Genomic DNA, 15,195 nt, shown 5'->3' on the forward strand with positions numbered 1-15,195 from the left:
TTTTATGATGTAGGACTCATCATGTGGTCCAAAAATGACTTCTTCTCTGGTTTAAGTGACAACAGTTAAGGTGAAACACAAAACACAATCCCATCCACCAAGCCCGGGGAAATATTTGTTTCTAACCAACCAAGTAAAACCCCAAAAGCATCTCCAATATTGATCCTAGTTTGAGCACGTTTCTGCTCGTGGAGCTTATTAGAAACATGCAGAGGCTTTTTAGGTCGGGTACAATCACTTCTATCTGAACCACTTCTCTTGCCCGCTTCCATCACTGCAACACCTGTTGACCTGATAACTGCTCTCATATCTGGCAAACTGAGGGGCGTCCAAAACCGCCGTGTGGGGGGTCGCCTTAAAAGCGCCTACCTTCTCTGGTCCAAACAAATCCAGAGCATTCAGGAGCAGAATCTAAAGTTAGAAGGAGGACATACTGACTGCTGCATTGTTGTCAGAGAAGCCAGCACTTCAACATGTTTCCTTAATGATCAGATAGTAAGATACCTTTATCATCTCACTCTCTACACATCTTACTGGTTGCTCAACAAATTCCGCTGAATTACCTGTAACAACAATAAAGCCATTTTACTCTTTTGTATTTGTATAAGATTTCTGAAACAAAAAATGTAGGAGAGCATGTGTGGAAACAGCTTTTTGACTACTGAGAGGTCCTGACATTGTTATGAAATCTTATTCCAAAGGATATGCAATTTTAACTAAACACCAGGACAACGGTTTAATCATACGATGGTTTATATCAGCAAAATAAATATTCCAATCATCCTCAGCTTGATTCTGTTAGCTGATGTAAGGAAAGTGTGACTGTAAACATGGCACGTTATATTTGCATCAGTGTGATGAGGAGGAACGCCTCACACAGCTCCTGCTCGCTGCTGCAGAGTCAAATCAACAACATATTGCAAACCAGAGGGATGATAAAAAGAGACTCAAAGCTTTGTATATATAAAGGCGTCTGATCCAACCTTCACAACAGGGTCCTAAGTCTCTGACTAGACTCTTCTCCTCTGTCGCCCCCCGGTGGTGGAATGAACTTCCAAACTCCATGTGATCTGCAGAGTCCCTCTGCACCTTTAAGAAAAAGCTAAAGACCCAGCTCTTTCATGAATACCTACTAACTTAATGATGATGGTCTCCATATTATTGATGATGATGATGGTAATGACGATGGTTTTTGTTTGATAACCACGACTTATAAGATGGTTTCTATACTGATTAGAGCTCTCAAGAACTGCCCTCAATGTTGTGCTTTGCCTCTGGTCACTTCCTGTCAGCACCTGTGTGTCCAATCAGACTCAAAGCTGATCGTTTGCTCTTACTGACATTGTTCCCTTTTTTCTAGATCCTTGCTTGTGTTGTTCTTACTCTCTGATGTACGTCGCTTTGGATGAAAGAGTCTGATAAGTGAATTGTAGAACATACTGAAGCCTCTGGATCATTGACTGAAAGGTATGGATTGACCCGCCATAGACTCCAGGTAACCTGACACGCCCTGTTGCTCCCTCAGTACATTATTTGTATGTTGATCACTGTTCTGCCGGTGGGAGTGAATTTTCCAGAGGAGAAATAAATGTCTGTCTGAAGTGAGATCAGTGACTGCTGCGTGTCCACAGCATGAAGGATGACCGAGATAAACCGCCGTCACCTCCACCTGTAGACGGCAGCAATCCATCAGCTGACACGTCTGATGAATGTGGAGCGGCGCCGCACTTCTCTTCCCTCCCCACAGTTCACCGCCGCTCAACGTCTCGTATTGAAGCGGTGACATATTGTGAAGCAGAGCCTATTAGAGGCCACATCAGTCACCACCGCAGGAAGCTGTACGACGACGTCAACAGAGACACAACGGACTGTAATGCAAAGTGTGTGTGTGTGTGTGTGTGTGTGTGTGTGTGTGTGTGTGTGTGTGTGTGTGTCCATCCCTAAACTTTCCAAAACAATAACAAGCTGATCTTATCCGATCATCGGGGGGGTCATTACTGAAAATGTGATTTGATGAATTTTCCTTTCAGACTCCGAACATGAATAATAACAATAATAATAATAAAACATGTGAAGAGTGTGTGTGTGTGTGTGTGTGTGTGTGTGTGTGTGTGTGTGTGAGAAGGAGTCTTCACGTCAGCAGAACTTCCAGCTGGTTCTGCTGGTTCGCTCTGATATCGTAGTCAGAGTTAAACTGTTATCTTCAGACTAGCCGGAGGCCGCGCTCGCGCTGCTCCCTAAACTCTTGTTTACGCTGCTTCACAGAGAGCAATTACCTCACAGAGTTTATCGTCCACATCAGCTCGTTTGGCTTCTTTTAACTGATTCAAGTCATCAGAGTCAATGGCGGGAGAAAATTGGCCCTTTCATTTTCATAAAAACTGTCGGGTTTGTTTGCTCTGACGACTCAAACTGCTGTTAGGCCTCAGGCTGCAGCGCGGAGACATTCTGCTGTGTGGCTGTTTTATTGTGTTTTATTATCAGAGTCTGAAAGTAGACACATTGTTTCATGTTCAGGTCTTTTATTAGCACAAGCTAGCATCTAAAAGAAGCAGCACATTGGCTTTCTCTGTTTACCTGCACAGAGATGTGACAGGCGTCCATCATCTCCTCTGTCCATCAAGCATAATGCATTAACCCTCCTGTAGTCCTGGTGCATTTTTTGACGTTTAAAGACAGTTTTTAGTGGATCATTTTGGCTGTGTTGATGCATATGGCATAAATGTTGCCACAGGTGTGTATTTTGGGGTGAATTTTAAAATTTCAAGAAATGTATTTCTTAACTCTTTAATGTTAAAAAAAAAAGTCCTTCGTCATTTTGTTGTGCCATTGACTCTCATTGAAAATACATTTTTTGAATACACTGCCATTGTGGTATTAATTTAAATTTTTATTATTTTTTTCATGGATCCATGATAGTGAGGGACTGGAATTTTAGTTTTTACTGTTTTACCAACATAGTATCCAAAACAAAAGCCTGCTAGTATGTCTTTGTTTACATCGGTTATATTGCAGGGAAACAGGGCCAAAGGTGTTTATTATAAACATTACACAAAATGTAAGGAAATCGGTGGATTATTTCTTTGTTGTAACAATGCTTCTTGCAATCAATCTTATACCGTTGGAAAGCCTGTTTATTTCCCTTTTAAATTGTGCCACATTTGTAAGGAATGTGCATTTGTGGGAAGAGCAGCAAAGCTGAGTATGTGGGATGAGCCCATGAAAAACGTGCCAAATCTTCTCTGCCAATGCCAAAAAGCGTATTCTGCTGTTGATTCTTGTTTGGTGTCTTTTAGTGGATTGGACGATTGAAACACTGAATATTGACGGTATAGTGAGGACTGAAGTTAATAATAGTAAACATTAAAACAAAATTGGAATTGTACATTATTAGATCATTTTTCTATGGCAGTCTTTATTGGAGCATTTTTTTGCGTCGTAGGGTGAAAGGTGTAACACAAATCCTAGGGTTGTAGGAGGGTTAAGACGCTTCTAGCCATGTTGAGGCCACCGCCGTCTCAGAAGGCGGGACAAAGAATGAAGTATCCGGAGCTTTGAGGAAACGAAAACCAGCCAACGCTGACCAATCAGAGCTCAGGTTGTCTTTGTGGTTTTTCAGTTTTATTCACAGACTCTATAACTGAGCCTTCCTTTGGCTCTCTGTAGTTTCTAAAGTGATTAATCAGGTAATGAAAGATCTGTCCGTCTATAGACAAGCCTGTTAGACAAATCCAGGTTGTAGACAGAAGCCGACCAATCACCACTTGAGGGACATTTCAAACACGCTCACTGCGTAGACGATGTTTAAACACCAACATGTAACAGACGGACGAGCCCGTTTGATTCACTTCAGTTTGACTTCAATTAAATCTCCACAGACAAAAAGATAACCGCTTCATTTCTAGTGCAGATTCCAAAAGTCATCCACCACCCTGAGGATTTATTGTTAGATTTTTGATTTCTGAAATTCCAGTTTAACGATACGATGCATTTCTGTTGATTGCAACAAATGAGTCATAGAGTTTACAGGAACTTGAGTATCTTGGTTTTGAATCCTGTTTTTGTATTTTTGCATGTAAACAAAATCTTTAAATCCTGATTTTGAGACACCTGATTTTTCTACCTGGAGCACTCAGGAAGGAAAAGGAAAATGTGGCATGTATACTCCTCACCCCGGTTTCTGACAGACGCCGACTGCCTGCACAGACGGCTCCTCAGCCAAGTGACGCATCAGGAAAATAAACATGGCGGAGGCGGGAATGAGAGCGTCTTACTTCTGGAGCGCCGAAGTGGAGTTTTGTCTTTCAGTAATGTAAGAATTTAATATAATCTGAGGTTTAGATGAGAGAAAGCATCGACATGCTGACAGCAGTCAGAGGCGAGGACTTGTTTAATATCTGCTGTCACTCTCTTCTCCCGTTGGTGGAAATGAGTTGGAGACGCCAAATCTGCAACGCCATGTTGGCGTTTAATCATGCTGAGCCCTCAATAAGTCACAGCGGTCTCATTCCTCTCAGATTACTAAATATCACAGACGTCTGCATGAATAAGATGCAGTCATCATAAAGCAGGATACGAGCATTTATCATGTATACAGAGATCTGAGGAACCAGGTTTCTCTGAGTGCAGGTCCTGAAGATGATCAGAACCAGGATCAGGATCAGACTCAGAACCGGGATCCTCAAGTCCATCTGAACACACTCAGTGATGTTGTTTTCCCTGCTCCACTTTTCAGAAAATGTGTGCTCAAACAGGCCGTTTGGCGATTTCCCCTTCATGACATCACAAAGGGCAGTAGCCCCTCCCCCAGGTGAGTGACACTCCCACAGCTAGGTGTTTGTTCTGAACCTCTGAGTCTGCCTTCTCACCGTAAACAATAGGGCATGGAGCGAGAAAGCCCCAAGACACCCAAGCCCTTCCAGAGAGGGGGCGTGGTCAGACACAGCTCATTTACATATTTAAAGGTACAGACACAGAAACAGCCTGTTCTGAGCAGGGCTGAAATAGAGGGGTTTATAGACATGATCAAATACAGGATCAGAGTGGATTTAGAACAAAAAACTTCACACACATGTTGAAGAGGAGCTGTTTACCGAGCTATCTGGATCCAAACAGCACCGTCATACGGAGGCTGTGGAGGTCGGACCACATGATGCATGAACTAAAGTCAGACTGATGCTTTTAGACTGAATCATTTCTACAGACCTCCTTTGTTTCTAAGACTGCAAACAATGATTAACACAAACATCAGCGCTTCCACTGCCAATGTAAAAAGTGTTTGATCACAATCAGACATGGCAGAATGAGCTGCATCACATGAACAAGCTGCCAGAGAATTTAAAGGTAAATCACCACTGAGCACACAAACAGCACTGTGAAACATGACCTGAACTTCTCCTCTGGGTGAAAACAGATGTTGCAGATATAAGACACGATGACAACACACAAACAGAGGGTGCCATGTGTGTCATCATGAGCACTACAGCTATAATTAACTTCTGTGTTTCTGCAGCAGTGCAGAGACACTCGGTCTGACTTTGTGTGTTTTATGAAATGAGATGCTGCAGAAAAGCCCCCCCCCCCCCGGCCTCCAGTCTCACCAGTGCTGTTGGTCAGTTTGTTCCCCAGTAAGCTCCATCCTGGCGGCAGCGCGAGGTGGTGGAGGGCCAGCGCCAGGCTCTCGTCCAGGCGCTCACACTCCTGCAGGGGAATCTGACACTCGTCCAGCAGCAGCGCGCCGTCCAGGCCGTCATCCCGGCCCGCAGTGCTCACCTGTGCAGACAGGGGGTGATTACAAGAGCTCGTGGGAAGTTTTTAGGGAGGAAGAGGTGAGGCTTAGTCTGCTGGAAGCACTCGCCTTTAAGACGCTCAGCATAAGAGCATTAACTAAATGCCAAATGTAAGATGTAAACGATGTCACACACATTCAAATGCATTTCTAAGCTCGACTGGAGTCTGTGCTGTGATGACTAAAAGAAAATTATTTTGCATGTTTTAAAGATTAAAATAGTGATCCATTAAAAGCTTTCCTTCGGTCGTGCTCAGGGTTGTTTGGCAAAGCACATTAAACGTCAGGTTTCTCTCCGATGATTCACTGTGCTAAAAAGATTTCATTAATTGAACACCAAGGACTTTGAGATGGCAGCCTCGCCAGGGAAGAAACAATAAAACGACAGCCTGTTGTCTTACTGTCACTTGGCCTACATTGCTGCATCACTCGTAACCATGGTAACCACTTTTCCCATCCTGATCTGTTACAAGCCTCGGCTCTCGTGTTTTCTCTCAGAACAAAAAATGGAAATGGAGTCTGCGTTTTTTTTGCTCACCAGGAACTGTGCCATGTCAAAAGCCAAGTCCTGGACAAAGCTGAACCGATGCTCGGCCAACGGGGCCACGCGACCCAGACCGGGCTTTGGGACGTCGGGGTCCTCGGGGTCCTCTGGGACACCACGGCCGGCTGAGCACAAGGTGACCAACACCACCTCGCAGCAGTCATGGGCTACAAGACGAAAGAAGGAGAGAGAGAGCAGAAAGAGGAGGAGGAGGTGACAAAGGACAGACAGTGAGGGTGATATACCAGACATTCTTTAGAACATGTTCTTGCCATGTGATGATATTGATTTTTAATTAATAGATTGACAGGCAGAGTTGTTTTATTTGTTTTTCTGATATTGGCAGATTGTGATTGGTTTACTCCGACTACATTAAAGTCTTGTTATGACATCGGATGCAGCATGGATTGTGTTTTAATGACTTGTGCAGATCAAACAGCTTTTTCAAAATAAAATAAAAATCTTAGATTGTATCGATGTTATGAGGAGGCCCGACCGATATTTGGGGGAAAAAAATGTATACCGATACATCGGCCGATATCTTTCTTAGATCTATCTACAATCTGAAGAGATATAGATGTAGAAATACACATTTATTGAGTTATCAAACACTTGTGGAAAAGATCTTTAATGAAAACAAGATGGTCACTCAGCTGGAAAGTAACTGTGCATGTACGTGCGTCACTGGTCGACACTCTGGAGAGTGATGATGCTTTTTGTAATCCATATAGCGCCCTCTGCTGGTGTAAGACAATGAAAAAAAAAAAAAGCTTTTTGACTGGTGAATGAATGTAGAAATATCGGCACATATCTGCGAATAAATTAGCCGATACCGATAGTCACTTGATATGTCAATATCGGCAGATATTATTGGCCTGCCGATAAATCGGTCGGGCTCTACATGTGATGGTGCGTTCATCAAAATGAGCTTGATTACGAGTCCTGCATCAAAAAGTTTGTAATTTGAGGAGGAGGTGGATTTAAGATGAAGAGCGTGCAAACAAGCCATGCAGAACCTTTATTCCCAACATGATTGTTTTCCAGATATTAGAAAAAAGATCTTCCAGATAAACCAGCTTGTTTACAGTATTGCATTATCGTATATGTTTTCCCTTTCTATTTTGAGCAGCTGTTGAAGGCCACTTTAAACGTATATCAGCACAGCAACAACATGAAGTCACAGACAATCTGTCACCATAAAGATGAAATCCAAAGGCAGTTACTGCTGGTCCTTAATTCACATCAACCATCTGACACATTTCAGCATTTAGTCTCCTGACCTCAAAGTCCAGATGAGTCCAGTCGTTTGTCTCGTTTATCTTTAGTTTAGTCGTCTGGTTTCTCCACGAGGTGTATGAACAATGAACTGGTGTGACTCCTGGAATCAGAGCTCTGTCACAACGCTCTGCTCTTCAGTCCTACAGACTACAGAAACCTGAGAATGGTGTAACTGACCAATCAGGATAGAGTAATCGACCCAGCCGTTTAATGAGCTTTAACATCTTAACCTCAGTCGATCACAAATTGCATTAATCAGCTACGAGCCTTTATTTCTCAGCAGACATTTTGACCTACATGTGTTTCTGATGACAGGAAGTCAGTGCATGATGACGGTGTGACTGTGAGGCAGGAAGAACAAAGCTATACAATGATATTCTATAGAAACGGAGGTCAGGTTTTTTTAGCGTTCCTATTTTGACATCCGACGACATTTCTCCCCTTTAACAAATAGTCATCAAACTGCTTTAATGAATTTCTCTCCACTTTCCTCTGCCAGTTTTTTCTGCCACCACGACGCACGTGTAACTGCTGAAACGTTATTGTGACGTTTATTTGAAGGTCACATATTCTGTAAAAATCCACTAACTCTAACATGTGTCTCTAGTCCGTCTACAAACCCCCCAATGATGAGAAAAGTCCATCCTCTCCGTCTTTTGCCTGCTCCACTTTTCAGAAAATGTGTGCTCAAACAGGCCGTCTGGAGATTTTCCCTTCATGACATCACAAAGGGCAGTAGCCCCTCCCCCAGGTGGGTGACACTCCCACAGCTAGGTGTTTGTTCTGTCCTCTGAGTCTGCCTTCTCACCGTAAACAATAGGACATGGAGCGAGAAAGCACCGAGTACACCCAAGCCCTTCCAGAGAGGGGGCGTGGTCAGACACAGCTCATTTACATATTTAAAGGTACAGATACAGAAACAGCCTGTTCTGAGCAGGGCTGAAATAGAGGGGTTTATAGACATGATCAAATACAGGATCAGAGTGGATTTAGAACAAGAAACTTCACACACATGTTTTGAGGAGCTCTGAGACTTATTTACACTGAAGAAGAGGAGGAGGATATGTCACCTTTAAGATGGGGGATGATACAGGACTAATTTGGTTAATTAGGCTGCGTGTTGTGTTTGTTTGTTTTCTCAAACGAGGGAGACTCATTTTGAGTAAAAGATTTGCAAACATCCCTCCATCCAGGGAAGCTTTCCCTCTCTGATGGAATGAATATCTGAAACCTGTTGGCTCCTGTAATCCTGACTGAACACGAAGTCTGTTCTATTTGGTCAAAGAACAAATGTGTGAGCATAGATTCAGCGTTTTCCGTCATGTTTTCTCCTGCAGAGCTGATAAAACAGTCAAATTTGAATCGTGTTACCCTCACAGTTTGGTTCAATTACAGCAAATAAAAAGAATCAGCGTCATTACAGCGCTGCCTTGCAACACTTCCCTCAATCATATCTAATTAATGCCAATACATATTTATTTGTCTTAATGAAACACGTGTTCATTATTCTCACTAATGCCTTTCAAGCCGGCACAAATCAACCTCCACCTGCAACTAATTAACCACACGTGATTTAATCAGTGGGCTGCATATTTATGTTAATGAGTTTTCAGTTTGTCACAACAAAAAGTGGATGATTAAAGAGGACTGGAGTCCACATTTACAGACTCAGACAAAGCCTTACTAACAGGGAATCAAGGCTGTGCAAGGCCGCCTCATGAATGTGTGACGCTGACGTCCCTGCTTCTCTTTTACAGAGCGCCACACGGCCTTCTGCATCAGTGTACCCCCTCCTCAAAGGTCAAGTGGCACACTAAGAATGCAGGAGGTTCCTGGTTTGAATCCCCGTCTGACAGGAGTCTCTCTGTGTGGAGTCTGCATGTTCTCCTCGTGCATGTGTGGGTTCTCTCTGTCTTCCTCCCACAGTCCAAACACATGCTCATTAGGTTAACTGATGACTCTAAATTGCCCGTAGGTGTGAATGTGAGAGTGTCTGGTTGTCTGTCTACATCCTGGACCTTGCAGCCGTTATCTAAGGACACATGGGAATTGTTTGCGACCTTGTGTTCTGAGCTCTGCGTAATGATGGAGGGAGCGCTGAAGCAGAGCTAATCTGTTAGCAGAGAGTAACTCCTCTTCCTCCTCCTCCTCCTCCTCATCTTCCTCCTCCTCAGCTCAGCTGACGAGTCCAAAGTAATATCCACCTCATGACATCACACATTGACCTTATGACATCACACATTGACCTCATGACATCACACATTGACCTTATGACATCACACATTGATCTTTGTTACCGTTCCTTTGAGCTGTTTGACCTCACTTTGGGATCCCTAACCACTTCCTGTTTCTGTGCTTTACTTCCTGTCCTAACTTTCCATCTACAGGAAGGGCCTTACTGTATTTCAAAATAAAAGCACACAGCAAGGAAAGTACTCTCAGCTTAAGACAGGACAAACCTTCAAAATAAAAGCATGACAACTTTTATTTTTGAATGCAAAATAATGGAATTTCAATGTGTCAGTCTCTTTTTCAGCTCCTGTTTTTGACGCTCGTCTTTTTTCTGTTTTTATCCGATCTTCTCTTTTTAAATTTTTTGCTGTAATGACTTTTAAATGTTCTCTTCATAACGTCTCGTTTCCTCTTTGTCCTGATGTTTTCATGTCTCATGTGAAGCACTTTGAATCTCCTTGTTTTCTGAAACGTGCTGCAGAGGTAAATGTTCCTTCATGCTGCACGTTGTTGCTCTTTCTTCTCACAGGAAGTCGTCACTGAGCGGCGCTCTGCCTAAAACATTTAATACGGCGAGTAGAACTGATGAATGAGCAGTAAAAACGAGGTTATTTCTCCGTCTCCAAATTACAACATTAGTTTAAAATCATGGAGAGGGGCGACGGATGATTTATCATTTATTACCGCAATTTTCCTCCACAGCTACAATAACTGCTGACTGCTCTGAGGGCAGAATAACACGCCGCATCCCGTCTCAATGAATGAAACAGGCACACATGCGGGCATGTTGTAAACCCTAAATTATGGCTATAATAATTAACCTCAGTGTGCGTGTATGTGTTTGGATCACACAGAAATGAACCGGACGGTATTCTTCATGTTCCCAGAACCTCTTCATGCTCTCACACAGAAATCAGGATAAGACCTTTCAGGTATTTCTGCAGCCTCAGCCTGGAATCTGTTGCAGAACGACTCGAGGAGACGGTGCCTTTAAATGTTTTAAATCTAAAATGAAATACATGGAAACAGATTCTACAGGTGTGGACGTTTTGAGCTCGACTGCTTGAACGACTGACTCCCAGATTTGACTCATTGATGATTCTCTTTTAATGTAAACTTTAGTGTTTTTGTACATGTTTTGTGTCTGTAACTTTGTGTTTTGGCTGCTGACTCTTTCGGCCAGGTCTTCCTTGGAAAAGAGGTTCTTAGGGCGTACTGAAACTAGGCACGATTGCCCCCCCTCCCCATTCCCCTGCTGGTCTGTACTCACAATGCTCCAGGCTCCAGGAGCAATTGAAAAACTTAAATCCAAACAAGGACGTGTGGTCAGCGAACAAATATGACAGAAAAATTAAAAATAGATTCAGTGTTGGATGCTGAAGTTGGAGCTGCTGCTCACAGGTCTGCTGGAGGTGACAGGAAGCTGCAAAGCAAGCTGTGAGTGGGAGGGGTCGGGGGGCTTACCGGGACAAAGCGCCTGCAGGGTGTCATGACTGCTCCTTAGGGTGCTGGTCAGGTGTCTCTGTGTGCTGCCAGCAAACAGGAGGAAGTAGTCCACACCCTCCTCATCCCCAGCCAGCTCCTCATCAGAGAGCTGCACCGTGATAACACACCGCCCCTGCAGAGGAGAGAGGGAGAGAGGGGGGGAGAGAGAGAGAGATGAGGAGAGAAAACCAATAAAGATAGATTTATAAAAACAAACTCAATTTTAATGATAGATTTGAAAAAGTTGGCATTCATTTCTACAAAAAGGCTTTGTTGGAGCAATTCTCTAAAAGATATCTAATAAGTAATCGATCTTTGTCTACTAACACAGTACAGTGAGCACAAACACAAATATGTCGCTGACAGATTATTACAGACTCAATACCATCGAGTGACAAACATCATGATTCAGGATGTGAAGGATGAGAAGTCCATATCTTCCGCAGATGAGCAAGTTTATCAGTCTCCCATTGATCTACTCCAAAGTGATCAGGACGAGGAAATCTAAAGTCAGTTTGTCTCTTTAAATGCCGGAAAGGAAAGTGCTGATGTGAAATGGAATCCTTCATCTGGTTACAGATTGGATATCTGGGTGTCAGATCTGAACCCTGAAGGGAGGCATCACAGAGTGCTGACACAACAAGGAGCAGCTTCACTTTCTGATGACTTGTTTTTAGTCTTTCTGGTACAAAAAAGTGCAAGAAATACATTAAACCTTGTTGACTGCTCTTATGATAGCTGCTTTCAAAACTCATGAAAACCTCCTGAAGTTTATCACTCTGAGCGTCATGAACACAAACATCTGAATGTTTCTCTCTTCACTCAGAGTTTCTCCTCCAGCCTCCTCGTATTTATTCTGCAGAAAGTCAGAGTGATCTGATGTGAGAACGCAGCAGGATATAATCAGGAGAATTCACCTGGAGCCAGTGTCTGACAGGGATAGTGTCCTGCTGTGAGGTGCATGTGTGAACAACCAGATCAGGTCGGTTTCAGGGGCAGTCCTCCTGAAGTTATCTCAATATTTTTAGGAGTGCAGATGTGAAAACGGGTTGAGTAACAGTGGTTTGGCTTTTGGGTTAAGGAGCATGTTGTACATTACAAGTTCCATGAAACCCCTATCAGGTCTAGTCCTTTTGTTGGATTTCCACACACTGCTGAAAGCTATCAGAGTGTGACAAACTTTAGCAACCTGAGCTAGCATAACCCAGAATAGAAAAAGGTTGGATAAACCAAATCACCCAGTCTGCACACTAAAGGTCTTCTATTGATAATGTTGGAGGTCAAACGTACAGTTTCACATTCTGAACGAGGAAAGTAGTTTTGGTTATGTTCAGTCTAAACAACATGAATGTGTCTTTATTTCCATGCTTGCTAGCCAAATGAATCGTCAGCTGATAAAGCTGCTTACTGTTATTGCTTTGGAAGAGCCAAGTCTGTCCTGCATGGACACATGAAATGCAAAATTTGTCAAATATATGCAAAGTCCCAGTTTATGAAACCATTTGGTTAAGAACATAAAAACGTCAGAGACACCAAGTGTTCAATGTCACCATTCAAGAAAGCTTTGAGCTAACCCGTGTCTGACATGAAACGACGGATTTCAACATGTTTATCATTGTAAGCTGCATCCCTGTAGCACTGTAGTTAGGCGCGATTAGTATTTTAAGGAGCAGTATGTATGTATGTCTGACCCCTAGTGTTTAAAATGAGTACTGCAGTCTAAATTCTAAACATCATAGAGAGCTGTCTCCCCCCCCCCCCCCCCCCCCCCCCCCCCCCCCCCCTCCTCTCTAGAGTCCATGCTCACACAGGTCACCATGTGGTGGACTCTGAAGCTTCAGTGTTTATCCAGCTCTGCATGGGTCTGTAAACCTTTCTGTGTTCTAACCTCTCTCCATTTTTCAAAAGCATCTCCAATATTGATCCTAGTTTGAGCACGTTTCTGCTCGTGGAGCTTATTAGAAACATGCAGAGGCTTTTTAGGTCGGGTACAATCACTTCTATCTGAACCACTTCTCTTGCCCGCTTCCATCGCTGCAACACCTGTTGACCTGATAACTGCTCTCATATCTGACAAACAGAGGGGCGTCCACAACGGCCGTGTGGGGGGGGTGTCTTAAAAGCGCCTACCTTCTCTGGTCCAAACAAATCCAGAGCATTCAGGAGCAGAATCTAAAGTTAGAAGGAGGACATACTGGCTGCTGCATTGTTGTCAGAGAAGCCAGCACTTCAACATGTTTCCTTAATGATCAGATAGTAAGATACCTTTATCATTTCACTCTCTACACATCTTATTGGTTGCTCCTTTAAAAAGGAAAGAAATTCAACCTAAAATCAATGTTTGCATATTTATCTCAGTGTTTTTCTTTTTAGATAATAGAATGTGTTTTTCAATGTCACAGGTCTGCACAGTGTCATGTACAGTCCACCTCTTCTCTGCAGAGACAGCTGTCTTTGTTGTGTCTGGAGCGTTGGGGGGTGATGTGGAATCATCTGAGGACAGACCGAGGGGGAGGAGGGGCGACAGAAAGAGGGATATTGTTCAGAATCAGCTGTTTTCCACTGGAGGACTGCAGCTTGTTGACACCGAGGAGGGATAATGGGACATTTCACATTCCACTCAATCTGACCACAGTTGCGTTTTTTTTTCAGCAGCTCGGTCCGACATGAACGGCCTCAAGTGGCGGCCGGTGACGGGCTGGCGTCGAGGTGAGCTTAACAGTCGGGGTTAAAGGTGCTTCCTCCCTCTCTTATAAAGTGGTAGCCTCGGGGCCTTGTTCCATACAGGAGGGATCAGCGGGGGTTGACAGCAGCGAGGCTAACCAGCAGCCTTGGCAAGTCTCTGATTGGCAAGCCGCCGCCGCCGCCGCTGCTGAGCAATGTGAGGGGGGGGGAATGTGTTCAAAGGCGACCACATAGCCCAGAGGCCACAGAGAGAGAAACAGCCACGACTAAATACACTTGCAGTGTGCTGGCCGTGCTTTGCCATGCAGAGAGAGAGTCTCCACGTTAGCATGCCGAGCACAGACTCATAAATGAGCTGTAGACGAGCGAGAGCCAGCAGGCATGACATTCCCTCCATTAAGAACTCATCCTTAATCCTGAGTCCAGATTGGAAATTAGAGTTTGGTAACACTGAGACTGATTGAGGCCTCGTGTGGATTTGTGATGTAGCACTTCATGTGGAAATGAAAAAACGTATCAGTGTGGAATAAGTTCCACATTCTCACGATGAACAAAAGAAAAGCAGAAGAAGAAATCGTTCGCCGTCTGCTGCAGAAGACGACAGGCAGATCATATCTCAACGCTTTAGTTTATTAGCTGTTCAAATGAGCGCTAAAGCTTTGGGGTTTATTTACATTCTGTATAATGAGCTCATCATAAATAACATCATAAATACTCCTGACTTCTCTAATCAAACTTGAGACACATTTTAAGTCATGAAATAACGTCCACAGTACTCTCCTAAGCCAGTTTTCACATCTGCACTCACAGCTGGAGACTATCCCTGTCAGACGGAGGAGAGTCAGTAGTCACTGTATATCAGGGCGCGGTCACACTGGCCATCTGTACCGTGCCGTACTCAAACACGATTGGCCCCCTGCTGCGCCATTCCCATGCTGGCCGGCGCAGCCCGCGGTCACACTGGCCAGGACTATCCGTGCCTAAGCATGATTACCTCATGTATGAGAGAGAGAGAGAGAGAGAGAGAGAGAGAGAGAGAGACAGAGGGAGAGAGAGAGAGATAGACAGAGGGAGAGAGAGGGAGAGAGAGAGACAGAGGGAGAGAGGGAGAGAGAGACAGAGACAGAGGAAGAGAGAGAGAGAGAGACAGAGGGAGAGAGGGAGAGAGAGACAGAGACAGAGG

General features: G+C 43.9%; 1 protein-coding gene across 1 annotated transcript in view; it reads right to left on the bottom strand.

Annotated features, from left to right (window-relative positions):
- Nucleotides 1-15,195, bottom strand: part of LOC132978986 (A-kinase anchor protein 13-like) — a 124,805-nt gene that overhangs the window by 92,708 nt on the left and 16,902 nt on the right. The window contains exons 3-5 of the mRNA XM_061044408.1: nucleotides 11,307-11,460; nucleotides 6,327-6,499; nucleotides 5,601-5,772 (exon numbers count right to left, since the gene is read on the bottom strand). Of these exons, the coding sequence (XP_060900391.1) occupies nucleotides 5,601-5,772; nucleotides 6,327-6,499; nucleotides 11,307-11,460 (499 nt within the window). The remainder of the gene's footprint in view (nucleotides 1-5,600; nucleotides 5,773-6,326; nucleotides 6,500-11,306; nucleotides 11,461-15,195) is intronic.

Source organism: Labrus mixtus, chromosome 1, assembly GCF_963584025.1.
Source record: "Labrus mixtus chromosome 1, fLabMix1.1, whole genome shotgun sequence".
Taxonomy (NCBI): domain Eukaryota; kingdom Metazoa; phylum Chordata; class Actinopteri; order Labriformes; family Labridae; genus Labrus; species Labrus mixtus.